Raw genomic sequence first — 14,601 nt, 5'->3', positions numbered from 1 at the left:
ATTCTTTATTACTTCTTTTTTTTATGATTTTTTTTGCATCATTCTCATTTCCTTCCCAAATTTTTTTCTACCACTTCTTCTTGACTAAAAAACTTATCCTCTGTCTTAGTATGAATACTAAGACAAAAGAGGATTAGGCAATCAGAGTTAAGTGATTTGCACAGGATTACAAATGGCTAGGAAGTATCTGACAAATTTGAATCCAGGAACTCCTGTCTCAGAGCCTAGTGGTGCTCTATCCATTGTGCTATCAAGTGACCCCTTTATTTGATTTAAAAATCCTTTTTGATCTCGTCCAGAGAGTCTTTTTGGGTCTGTAACCAATTCACATTTTTCTTTGAGGCTCTGCATGAAGCCCTTTTACTGTTGCAATCTTCTAAATTTGTTTTGAGCTTCCCTGTCACCATAGTAACTTTATATAATCAATTTTTTTTAGTGATTCCCCATTTTTCTGGCCTTTTTCTTGACTGAAAAGTAGGCTGTACTTTTTGGAGTGGAGGCAAAACCATTCCAAGACTAAGGATTTCATGCTGCTGTTTCCACACCAAGTTCTCAGTTTTCAGTTCTTCCAGGGTAGTATAATCTAATGAGAGGTGGAATCACTGCTCTTCTGGCCTGTGCTCTGGTTTGTGAGTGACTACCAGCAGTTTTTTTCTTCTCCTGGAACTGTGACCAGGATCATTGCCCCTATTAGTGCTCCTCTTCACCCTGGGACTACAACTGGTACCACATATGGGCAATGTAAAATAGTCATACACCCACTGTCAGCAAAGGGCCTTCTGCAATCTCCTTCTGACCAGCTATCAATGGACTGAGAAAACCAGACACTACCATCAATTGTCATCCCTCCCCCCAACCAACCCAAGGCTTACTGCTGGCTTGCTGGCTTGTACTGGACTGTGCATAACACTCAACTCCACATCCAACCTACTAGTAAGATATTTCCTGCTGACTTTATAAATTTTCCTGGAGAGGAAAACTATTTCACTCTGTCCATTTGTCAGAATTTGTTTTGAGGCATTATTTTAAAGTTATTTGAGGATAAATTTGGAAGAACTCAGGCCTGTCTTTACTCCACCATCTTGGCTCTTGGTTCAAGACTTCCAGTTAGATATATCTAATAGTTGAAAATAAAAGACTAGAAATCTGGAAAGAGGTTAAGATACAGAGATCTGAGAATCATCTACATAGAAATGATTCTTAATATAACTTAATCTCCATGGGAAATAATGAAATTATCAAGTGAAATACCATATAGGAAGAAAAGGGCCTGCACCAGAATCTTGGGAACACCCCATGATTAGTTAGCATGATTTAAATTAAGATTCAGCAAAGGAGACTAAGAAGGAACTATCATATAGGAAAGGAGAGCCAGGAGAGAGCAGTGCCATGAAAAGCTAGAGAAGAGAATATCAAGGAAAAGGGAGTGATTAACAGTGTCAGCTCTAGATTCATATTTTTACACAATCTCCCACTATCATCCTCAGTGACTTGATTTGTCCTGTTTGGTAGCTATCATCCCATATTTTCTTCCCTTTTGTGGCTAAACTCCCTGTCCACAATTAGAGTCTCCATTTCCTTTTTTCCTTCCTTTCTTCTTAACTATTTGTAACCTGTCTTCTGACTTCATCTTTCAACTGGAACTACTCTCTATGAAGTTACCAATGATCTCTTAATTGCCAAATCTAATAGCCTCTCTTCAATGTTCATTCTTCTTCTCTGCCATTTCTGACACTGTTAAATATCCCTTCTTCTTGATACTCTGAACATATAACACCCACTAGAGAATAATATTGAAGCCAAACTCTGTTATAAAATATCAACAACAAGACAAGTGAAAGAGGAAAATTAAATTTCAGAAGCTAAAAATGTAAAAACAGGGAATATCCAAGATAGAAGAAAGTTTTATGGCCCAATGAACCGCAGAGAATGATGAGAAATAAAAGGCACAACTGCAGGTTGAGTTTGGGGATAAAAATTCAGAAATGCTAAAAAAGTTCTTCCTATAATGCCCCAGAACTTTTCAGAATTGTCCACTAACTTTGCCCTGAAAGGTGAATAAGTATAGTTTTACTAAAAATCATAGTCTATTATGCAAGAAAATGTACATATGGACCAAGGGATGCCTACTTAAAAGACATTTACATTGAAGATTAAAAGCTTTGTAGATCACTAAATTCATATTACCATACCGGATTAACTGCAGAATCTGGATTGATTTGCAATGTATAGATGTCATCTCTCGAGTACTGGAAGAGGCCATAATATGGATTCAACATTTCATGAGACAAAAGATAAAGCCATTCCCTAAAAAGATAATAAATATATAATAAATTGTCTAATAAATAAATTCCTTTTAAAGAGTGAACATAGACATGGTAACTGTTAGCTGTGGAAATTCAAAGGGAATTATTATTGTAGTCTCTTGGTAACCGAGGATGACGACTGTTTTTGTGCATTTTTGTGCACAAAGACACTTGTGCATGAAGATTTAAGTGGAAAAGTCGATGCACAGAGACAGTCCCACTCTCTCGGCATTGGAAGCCTGGGTCCATTGGCACGAAAAGTCGTTACACCTGGAGACTTCCTCAGTTGCATTGGATGGCCGTGTTGTCTTTTGTGCTCCAACACGCCCTAAGCACTCCACAGTGCCTTGCTGTATCGCCATCTCAGCCATTGAACCTTCTTGTTGGTTTCTTCCACCTGTTCCGCTGAAACAGTCTTCACATGCTGGGTGAGCAAAGCCCTGGTTCACCAGGGGTCGACGATGACCCGATGGCTACCCTCACAAGGTTTAGCCGGCCTGTCGAAGCCATTGCCCGGGATGTGGCCACTGCCGCATGCTAGCAGCTACTGGGAGCCACAAGTGAGAGCTGGGTGTCAGGTGGGGGTCAGAGGCTGGAGAGCTGCCCTAGGAGGGCACGACAAGCCCTCCATACCAAAGATATTACTCCTCCCTGAGCACCCCATACACCCAATACATATTCAAAGGGAATAAAATGAAATAAAGCACCAAATGAGGTCAGATGAGGTCAGATTTTTAAAACACTACTGGGTGTGGTTTTGAATTTGAAGTATTAGTACATTTTCATTACCTGGGAATTTTTCTCCAAACTAGTTATTTCAGAATAAAATCATAATCACAACAACAACATTTATGTAGCAAACAGGCACTGTTACATATGCCAGGCATTGCACTAAGTACTTTACAAATATTCTCTCATTGATCAACACAACAATCTTGTGAAGTAGATGCCATCATTATCCCCACTAAATAGCTATACTATGTAACTAAAAAGACCATACACTTATTCAGTATTGCAGTCCAGCATTATGACTGTGTTTATTACTATTTTAAGTTTCAACTATTGAACAACTCAGCAATGAATGATATAAAAATTTGATGGTAGGTATTACCTCCTCAAAATATTTCATACTTTCCTCATAACTTTCATTACTCTGACCAAGTAATAAGGATTTATACTGTATGATTCATATAAAGCACTTTTTATTTTTCCACTTTCAGTAAAGAACTAATGTTTTGAGTTAAACTATATTGTGTATGTATATAAATATAGACACACATATGTTGTATATATTACTACTGTGACCTTCAGTTATGTAAGCTTCTACCTGACCAAATCTTAACAGCAGGTATTTTTATCAATTTTAAGACATATCTTTAAGGGGGCAGCTGTGTGGCTCAGTGGATTTAGAGTCAGGTGCAGAGATGGGAGGTCCTGGGTTCAAATCTGACCTCAAGACACTTCCTAGCTGTGTGACCCTGGGCAACTCACTTAACCCCCATTGCCTAGCCCATACCACTCTTCTGCCTTGGAACCAATACCCAGTATTGATTCTAAGATGGAAGGTAAGGGTTAAAAAAAAAATATATATATATATATGTATACACACACATACATATATATTTTTTACTACATATACATAATACTTTTGATTTTTGCAAAATTTCCCCTTCACTCATGATTAGAATATTCTCTTTAAAATGGTATAACAGAAAGAACCAAAAATCAGGATACTTGAATTGTCACTCTGATTTTGTAACTCATTGACCCTAATAAAATGACCTTAATCAAAGACCTTAAGAGGTTTAGGAAAAACTGGCTTATATCCAGGTCAAAAACACCATAGAGCATGTCCATTTAGAACATAAAACATGAGATATATTCAAATTATATTCAATTTTCATCAAAAGTGATATTTTAACTTATAGATACAACTCTGCCTCAGAGATAAAGCAGGTGCACAGATACATACACACAGGGAGTACATTAGACTAAATAAGTTATATAAATGAAGTTATTCTAAGGTATATTCATTACTATATGCTATTTGACATGTTTTGGGGAAAACCAAATTTTGCAAATATGATTCTTCTATTTTAAAAAGAAAATCTAGGCACCTCGGGTTTTTTTTGTGTTTTCAAAATCTCTAATTACATTTCTTGGATAGATTCTTATTACAATAAACAAAGAATATAGATGGAATAACTCACATCACATAATTAAATTTCCTGAATGTAGTCTTTAAAAATAACAATGTATATATAACCCATTTTGTTTGCTAAATTCCTGCAATAACTTCTTTAAAAATGAAGGCTGTAGCCTTAGATGAGTACAACTCACCAAAAATCCTTACTAATATTGTCATTAGGAAACTCTAGAGGACTCTGGCCACGCAGCTCAAACCATCAGCTTAGAAACCATTTGTAAGCTAAGAAGTAAACAAAATCCATACATACAAGGAGGTAAGCAGAATCCTTCTCATACATAAAAAGTTATGGTAGTTCTATCAAGAATCTCCAGGCAGGAGAGGACGAACAGTAATAACCCCAGAAACTACATGGGCTGTACTAACAACTATGGAATGAGAGCCTATCAGAGCATAATGAAAACCATATAAGAGTGGTCTGGAGTTGAATTATGTCACCTGTCTCTCCATAGATACAAATTTGAAAAAAGTTTTAAGAAAGATTTAGTGTTTAACATAAGTTATTTCTGAAGCAGATTCATAGTAAGGATAGATGCATGTTTAATTTGGGCTAAGAAGCTGGGAGGGGAGAGAAGGAGAAAGGGTGTAGAGGAGTAACTATCAACAGAGGAAAAGAGGTCAGGCTTGAGAGAAAGCATCATTTGTTTAGGCTTAGAATACAAGATGTTGGTTAATAACTAGTCTAATTCCCTAATTTTACAAATGAGGATATTGGGAACCAAAGAGGTAAAATAACTTGCCCAAGTTGACACAACTAGTTAGCAACAAAACCCAAGTTAGGTAGCATAGTGGAGTGCCAGGCCTGAAGTTATGAAGACCTGAGTTCAAATTTAACTGCAGACACTCAGCAGCTGTGTGACCCTGGGCAAGTCACTTCATCCTGTTTGCCTTAGTTTCCTCATCTGTAAAATGAACTAGACAGAGGAGGAAATGGTAAAATCACTACAGTATCTTTGCCAAGAAAGCCCCTAATGGAGAGTCATAAAGCATTGAACAGGACTGAAACAAATGAATGGCTATGACAAATTCCTCACCTTGCAACCCCTCCATAATCAAGGCCTTCTTCTCCACGAAATTTGATCATTAATCGTTTCCACAGGTCTTTTGGTCTCATTTTCATTACTTGTCTGTATGATTCCTGAAATAATTCATTATAACAAATATATATTATTTACATATTTATTTTTTATGTTATGTATAATTTTATTGTAACCAAGTTATTAAAAATGTCATTTAATTGATCACTACGATTGATACATTTAGAGCTAATTGTCAATCACTATTAAAAGGAAAAAGATTAATGTTTCTTAGAATACTGAGCAATCTATCTACAGCTTCTTATCTGGAGAAATAAGGAAAATATACATGATTTTATCTTTTTTAATCATTAAAAAAAACACATCCATTTGGATGTAGGGAGAAATGATTTCAAGAATCTTTACTAATCTAAGCTTTTCCCATGGCCTATATCACTGAGGGGCATATACTATATCATATAGTTCACACAGGTATTTTCATTAAGTAATAATAACTGAATTCTTTTTAAGAGGCAGAATCAGAGGATGTTAGAATTAGAAAAGATTTTAGAATGACCTATTCCAAGGTCCACATTTATTGATAAATAAATAGATCTAGAAGAAGTCTGAACGCCAAAAGAGCAAAATGGGGGTGGGGTGGCGGCGGTTCGGGGACCAAATGCCCCCTCCATTGAAGCCAGTTATTCTATTAGTTCACATAATCCACCTAAGTCCAATTTTGAGGAGGTTATAATAAGTCATCACCAACTTCCTCCATCCCCAATCATATAAAAGAGTCTTGAATATATGAAGGTGGTTACTATTTCAGGATAGTCATTTTATTAAGGTTCCTCTCTCAAAAAACTTGACTGAACAAGGAAAAAGTATCTTCTCAAAATAAAATAGAGAGGCACCATTCTGCCAATCCCAAGATTTGATAGTGATGGCAATTTGAAATGACACTGGTCACCATATACAGATTTAAGTAATCATTCATAATGATAACAGAAATGGCTACCATATATACATGATGAAATAAATGCTTATATATATATATATATATACATATAGCTATATGATGATATAAATGGTTTCCATCTATATACCATCTTCATACCATCTATAAATGGTAGTAACATGGAGCTGTAGCGAGAGAGAGAGAGAGAGAGAGAGAGAGAGAGAGAGAGAGAGAGAGAGAGAGAGAGAGAGAGAGAGAGAGAGAGATCATGCCCATTTATATAATAATAATTTTGCCTGCAATTGTTTTGGGTGATGTGTCATTGCTTATTCCTTAGCCCTAATTAACAATGTTAAGGTTAGAGAAAGGTAACTCCTATAGAAGAAAGAAACCTGATTCCTTCTAAGCAGTATCAAGAGGAAAGGAAAGTCACCTCAAACTCAATCACACACAAGACCCTCTGGTAAATATACTTTGAATAGCCTATATCTACATATACATAAATATGTATTATACCTATATAATTATTACCATACACAAAGAGAGAGAGAGAGAGAGAGAGAGAGAGAGAGAGAGAGAGAGGAAAAAAAGAGAAGAAAGGCTAGAAATACAACCTTTTTTGCAAAGGGGCATGAAGTATAGGTAGTAGTTTAAAACCTTAGCTCCCAATGTTCAAAAATATATGGACAACAAAGAAAATTCCTTTTCATCTCTTCTGTTCTCACTTTTCAGTAAAAAAATATCTATGAAAAGGTAATAAAATTATGAAAATAAGTACAGTAGAGGTTACATAGATATTAATAGTATTGTCCCTTTCTTTCATCATGTTTTTTCACTGTTTTAAAAAAATACCAAGATAAATTTTAAATTTTAAAATTTAAATTTAAAGGCAGCAAAGTAGTTTGTTTAAATTGACATTTTGTTTATTCAACAACAAAGAGATGGATAAAGAAAAGATTTTACAAATAGAAATGTTACCAGTACTAAAGCTAGTATTCATTAATATAACAAATATGGCTGTCAAAAGCCTGAAAGTAGATTTGTGTATATCCCCCTCTATCTAAAGGTCTATTTTTGAAGTAATCTTATAAAAATTGTTAAGCAAACCCTTAAAGAATTTAACAGACATTTTCCCTATAAAGTTTCTTGCTACTTTAGAATATTCAGGTAGAATAGGTATTGTTATCTTATAAGCCCTTAGCTCTAAACAAATACAGATGACACATAATAAACTTGAACAGAGACTAATCACATTCATATACATATGGGCAAGAAATTGACAAACTGTAATCTATCCCTAGAAAACAGAAGGAATTCTAATAGCCAATGGAAATAGTTGTTTTTTTTTTTAATTTCTAAAGATCACTCTTCATTCAGATTACCTCAAAAATTTCCTCTCTGGAGACTTCAATGCGACAGTGGCCAGCTTGAGGCTGCTGCTGAGAAAGTTCCTGCCTCAAAATTTTTAGCTTTTGTACCAGGTCTCGCTTATACCTTGGAACTGTCAGACCTTCTGCCTCATCAGAGTACAAGGGTACCACCTGCTGTTGCTGTCCTTTCAACTGGTTCTGACGGCTAGAATAAATGTGAAAATTCTTAGTAACAGTCACAGGATCACCACTCAAAGTTTATAATAAAGCATTCCAAAAAAGTTAATTCTTACCATTAAATGTTTTATAATTAAGCATTATTTCAGTTGCAGTATTTTAGATCACTTCTCACTCATGTAAAAGAATTTTAGTCAAATGACTAATAAAGATTTTAAAATAAACATTAAATTTCGATCTTTGGGGGACAATGAACAATAGGATTTTATTTCTATTAGTACTATTTTATAAATATGTAAGAGGCTGGGGGCAGCTGGGTGGCTCAGTGGATTGAGAGCCAGGCCTAGAGACGGGAGGTCCTAGGTTCAAATCTGGCCTCAGACACTTCCCAGCTGTGTGACCCTGGGCAAGTCACTTGACCCCCATTGCCTAGCCCTTACCACTCTTCTGCCTTTGGCTCCAAGACGGAAGGTAAGGGTTTAAAAAAAAATATGTAAGAGGCTATTATACTATATAATAAAATATGAAGATTTAAGACTTATCCTGCCAATAATAAATTTTCTCAGATACCATTTCCGTATTTCTACATGAGTTTTATATTCTCCATTTAAAAAAATCATGAATATACGAAATGGTACATATTTAATCTAGAATTCCAGTCACCTGTTTTAATGGTTAATCTGAAAGAGACTAATAAATTCATGAAAACAAAATTGTATTAACAGTGTGTCAGGGAAACCAGCCTTTATACCAGAATGGTCTTGGTCCACAGGAATTTAGGGAATTCACAGTTAAATAATTAAAAGTATGAAAAAACTGAGCATTAAATAATTCAGAAAAGAAATCAAAACCTAACTTCTGACTAAAGAAATATATCAAGTCCACTCCAAATAAATGATGACATTCCCCGACCATACTAAGTTTATGCCTTTATTGTAAGCAGCAAAATTTTACATGAAATTTTCAAAGAGAAATTGTTTAATGATGTTTTAAAATTGTGGTCAGAACTGTGATATAATTACAATTTAAAAATTACCATATTACAAAACTAGCTGAAATGAAATAACAAAGGCCATATAATATTTGTCCTGTTGGCTGTGATCTAGTCACTTAGTGTTCACATTAATTTCAAGATAAATTTGCTCAGAAAAGAATACTGTAGATTATTCCAATAATAGCAAAAGTTAAAAATGTGATATATCTTAATATTTATAACACATTTTCTTATTTTGTAGAATGTTAATAATGTTAAGTATTTCCAAAAAAATGCTTTATGCTTGAATAGGAGCCTGAAAGAGCTATTAAAAATAAAAATATTCATCTGATCTACCTTATTGTTGCAAATGTTATCTCAGTTACATCAAATAATAGTATTTTAAAATAGGAACAAGCACAAAATTTACCTGACAAAAAAGTTCCTCATATGTTAAGAATCTATAACTCTTTTCCTTATTGGATCTCTAGTCAAATATGCTACAGATATGATGAGCTATATAGTATATAGTAAAGCTAAAGTGAGCTTTACAAAACATATCTGGATAAAATATAACTTCTCTTAACAGAATGTTTTAAAAATTAATTTGCAGGCTTTTTTTTAGCCTCATGCAAGCATTATGTTTTCTTTAACCAAAAAAAAAAAATCACTTTCCATATATTGGGTATACTATAAGCATAAACATTAGGGTCAACTTGTAAAGATAGAGATTTGGCTGATGACTGGGTCAAATTTCTAAAATACTTTTCTAATGAAAGACAGATGTACAAAAGAAAAGTGTAAGCGTGTGGTCACAGCTTAAATTCAAAGGCTTTTCAATAAGTAAAATAAAATAGAACTTCAACTATATTTTCATCACAAAACCTATTTCCTCTTTAACCATTCATAAAACTTTCCAACTAAGCAATGTTGGCAATGTGCTGGACTTTACTTGAGGGTACAAAACTTAATGGCTGTAAATTAAATCAAAGATCTTTCTTAATTATTTCATATTGTACACATTATGACAGAGAAAATGAAACTCAAAATTTGAATCCTATCTACTCTAAAATATACATTTTAATTATAATATGAATACAAATTTTTTCACAATGAAATATTAAAAAGAAAGAGGAAGACTCACATAGAATAAAAAGATAAGGCCCAGAGATAACTTACTAATTTTTTGGTAAATTAAGAATAAGCTCAGGGATAGGGAAAAGAAACTGAGGCAGGGAAGCAAACGGCCATTCACAGGTTCTTCTCTAAAGTAAAATATACTATATCTGCACAAGTTTTCTAACCCAGGAAACCCTTAAAATTTTGGTTCTTCCAAACCTTTGTATAAAGGTCACTGCATCCCAAAACCAAAATCCCACTTTTTGTTTCTCAATATCACAACAATTTCAGTAGCTGCTTCATAAACACTACTAAAGAAATCTACATACCAGATCTATACTCATTCCACTGTTTTCTAATCATTCTATTTTTCATTATTTGTCCCATTACACATTAGATGTAATCACACTTTCTTAGGTGAAAAAATAAAATTAATTACATAAAAAATTGGGAAATTCTTAGGACAACTAGACCTATTGATAACTACGTTTTTGTTTTTGTTTTTTTTTAAAAACCCTTACCTTCCATCTTGGAGTCAATACTGTGTATTGGCTCCAAGGCAGAAGAGTGGTAAGGGCTAGGCAATGGGGGTCAAGTGACTTGCCCAGGGTCACACAACTGGGAAGTGTCTGAGGTCAGATTTGAACCTAGGACCTCCCGTCTCTAGGCCTAGCTCTCAACACACTGAGCTACCCAGCTGCCCCCTATAACTACGTTTTTAAAAGGAAAAAAATCTTTTGGGTTTTCATATCACTTGGTAAAAAAAATTATAGATAATACATTTTTGACACTATTGATGATATGTGATAGTTTCTAATCACAGAACACCATAAATCATCAAAGACTCAGAATTACAAATAAGTCAAAGGGCAATGGAGAGAAGAATAGTGGTATTAAGAGGTTATATTTTATCTATGATCACTTGCATACAAAAAATGGCATAAAAGGTAATATCAAAAATATATATTAAGAGATGATAGGTAAATCATGTAATAACGAATAATACATTGCTAGCTCAAATGTTGCCCTTGTACTCATAAAATATTAAGATCTAGAGAAAAGTCTCCATGTTTAGTAGATCCTCTACAGAGGATTCATGGGAAAATCAGAGCCCAAATCACAGAGGATGAAAAAGTAAGGAGAGAATACTCATATAAAACCACAAATCCACAACAACAAAAACAGGCATGTAACTGAAATAACTTTCTCCAAATCTTGGTCTCTTAAATTTTAAATATGAAATCAAAAAGCCTTTTAAAAATCCCTATCCTTCCTATCCTCTCAGCAGCATCTGCTAACTATACTTTCTTCCTAAATACTTTCCTCCCTGGATCTTTGTGATACTATTCTCTCTTGCTTCTCCTTCAACTGGATTAGGGCTTAGTCATCTTTGCTAGATCATTATCGATACCATTCCCTAACTCTGGGTGTATACCAATGCACTACTCTAGTTCTCTCTCCTCTTTTCTCTCCATATTCTCTTTTAGAACGTTATCAGCTAATGTTTATTTAATTATTATTTCTATGTCAATGACTCCTGGATCTACATATCCAGCAGTACTCCCTGTCCTCCAGCTACCTTCAGGAAATTTCAAAGTAGTGACTCATTAGTAATTTAAACTGACCTACCCCTCTTCCAAATTTCTCCATTTATAGAATGCAATATCATCCCTCCAATAATCCAGATTTGGAACCTCAAAATCATCCTCAATTGCTCACTTAATCATCTTCAACCAACCCACATGCTAAATGCTGGGAATACATAATTGATGGAAAAAAGAAAGACAGTACCTGCCCTCACAGAGCTTATATTGTAATAGGAGAAGACCACACATGAATGGAAGCTGAAGGAGCTGTTCCCATACCTTGCACTTCTTTTCTGCATGGTGAAGAAAGAAGTCCAGAAAGTCAGAAGCAAAGCCCAGAGAGGAATGAAAGAGCAAATATCACATATCCAATAAACAGCCAAAGTATTACTGATTCTACTTGTTCCTCTGTTTAAGAAACTTCAGAGGCAGATCAAATATAAACTCCTTTCTTTTCTACTTAAAATCCTTCACAAAACCTTGATTTAAGGTCTATTAAACATTACTCCTCATCAAAGTTTAGCCACACTGGCATACATATAGTTTCCCTAAATGACATTCCACCTCTTGGTCTCATGTTTTTGCACGTGCACTTCTTTCTTCAGATCAACTGCAGAGAATCCAGTTTCTTTCATATATTCAGCTCAAATACTTCCTTCTACATGAGGCTTTTTTCTGGTCTTCCAAGCTACTACTAGTGCCTTCTACCCAAATATGATCTTGTATTTATTTTGTGTTTACATTTATGTGTGTTTATTTTGTCACTTGAGAGAATATAAGCTCCTTGTGGACAGGGATGGCTTAATTTTAATATTTATATCCTAAGCACTAATCCAATGTTTGGAACACAGCAGGAACTTAATAAATGTTTATTAAAATATATTGAAAGGTGCTTAACCATTTTATCTTAAAATTTTTCATATGCATTAACTATTTTGATCTTTATCCTATCATTGGATTGCTGAATAACAACTTGACAGATGAAAAAAATAAAAGAAGCTCAATACATGGCCAATTTATGACACCTAGAACTAGAACCTTGACTTCTTGATTCTGGAACCAGCACTATTCACTCTAACAGTGCTTTAACATTTAAGCAAGAACAGCCAACAAAGACCTAGGCTGATTTAATGGGAATTTATATGTTCCTTTGTCTTCCCTCAAGAACAATTTCCATTGAAAAACAAAAAATGTAGAACCTGTGCTAGCCAACCAATTTAATTCTTTCAAACCTTAGGGATCCTATAATTCTATTAATAGCTAAAAATTTTTAAATAAATAATAATGAGCCATATTAAATAAAGAGACACCAAAGACTCCAAGAACCAACAAATACATCAACAGAAACAATAATATAAGCTCCTCCATATTTAACTGGTTATCTACCCATTTCTCACTAAGGATGGCACCATTCATTGTTGATGAGAGGAAGAGATTATTTTTAAGCATGGAGTTTAAAACTAACATGTATACACACAACTGCATTTCTATTAAAACTTTGATTAAAGATAATATAGATCAGTTAAGCCGCACAATCAAAATCACCCACTCAATCCTTTTCAGGTATGGAATTTAACCCATTACTTCTTATGAAACTTACTTTAAAACTAAATGCAAGTTAGCTGATAGCCGAGGATCTGTAAACTGTGTTGTTCTGTTGTTATGGTCAACAAAATAAACCCTGCCTGTTGCTGTATTTCTGATTTCCCATCCAGGAGGCAGTGGACCAAGCTCTTCACAATTGATGTTGCTAAGATCTCTGCAAAAACAAATATAAAATACCTCAGTACTATGCCTGCTGAGCTAACCAAATATGAACAAAGTAAAATAATTTCATGAATTCTGAGAGAATATATTGCTTCATAAACTTCATTTATTTAACTGGAATTTTTAATTCCCTGATATCAAACAGATACAACAAGCAACGTCTGACAAATATAATCAAGAAAAGCTCATCCCACATAATCAGCATTTGTACTACATTCATGAGGCTCAAAATGTTTTATTGATGACTTGCCTTTATATTACTCATTTCTCAAACCCGCTAGTTTAAAAATTCTTGTGATAAAGAAAACAGCTAAGCATAATATCTAATACAAAGACTTTGTCAAACTATACGATATTCAGTCATAATAGACCTCCACAAGATGAACATAATACTGATTTAAGATTAACATAAAACTACTGTAACATGTCAATACAAGTTATAACCCTATATCAATCTGAACAGAAATAAATATCAATAATACATAAAGAATTAGAAGATACTTTCAATTGTTTACATTTTCATTATCTCTATTTTGGTTAATTTTTAATATAAAAAACGATTAGAAAACACAAACTCACTAAAAGGCAAGAGTTAAAATGCAAATATGCCTAAGAATGTTAACATCAACAAAAATTCACAAGGCATGTGACTACCTTTTATTAGAGTGCATTTTCATGAAAGATGGGTATTGGTTGATGCTAATATAAATGCAACAGGCCAATTAAAACAATGCCTTAGAACATATAAGAACTTTTATTTCAATGCCTGTCATTCACTTTTTTTTTTAAACCCTTACCTTCCATCTTGGAGTCAATATTGTGTATTGGCTCCAAGGCAGAAGAGTGGTAAGGGCTAGGCAATGGAGGTCAAGTGACTTGCCCAGGGTCACACAGCTGGGAAGTGTCTGAGGCCAGATTTGAACCTAGGACCTCCCATCTCTAGGCCTGGCTCTCAATCCACTGAGCCACCCAGCTGCCCCCGGTCATTCACATTTTATAATTAATAAAATATGTAGCCAGAAAAAAAAGAAAATTCAATCAAGCTAATTTTAAAATGATACTAAAATTGATGATTACTCTATTGCAAATATTAATGAAATGGAAATAAGTTTTTAACAAAGAT

At 34.2% G+C, this 14,601-nt stretch overlaps 1 protein-coding gene across 2 annotated transcripts in view; it reads right to left on the bottom strand.

Annotated features, from left to right (window-relative positions):
- The window catches only part of SMURF2 (SMAD specific E3 ubiquitin protein ligase 2), a 144,784-nt gene that overhangs the window by 14,949 nt on the left and 115,234 nt on the right, over positions 1-14,601 (bottom strand). For both annotated transcript variants that reach the window (XM_007482787.3, XM_056817279.1), the window contains 4 exons: positions 13,312-13,470; positions 7,869-8,061; positions 5,547-5,650; positions 2,193-2,307 (listed from right to left, as the gene is read on the bottom strand). In XM_007482787.3, the coding sequence (XP_007482849.1) occupies positions 2,193-2,307; positions 5,547-5,650; positions 7,869-8,061; positions 13,312-13,470 (571 nt within the window). The remainder of the gene's footprint in view (positions 1-2,192; positions 2,308-5,546; positions 5,651-7,868; positions 8,062-13,311; positions 13,471-14,601) is intronic.

Source organism: Monodelphis domestica, chromosome 2 (genome assembly GCF_027887165.1).
Source record: "Monodelphis domestica isolate mMonDom1 chromosome 2, mMonDom1.pri, whole genome shotgun sequence".
In the NCBI taxonomy this organism is placed as follows: Eukaryota; Metazoa; Chordata; class Mammalia; order Didelphimorphia; family Didelphidae; genus Monodelphis; species Monodelphis domestica.
The sequence above is the reverse complement of the archived record's forward strand: the minus strand, read 5'-3'. Positions and strand labels throughout refer to the sequence as shown.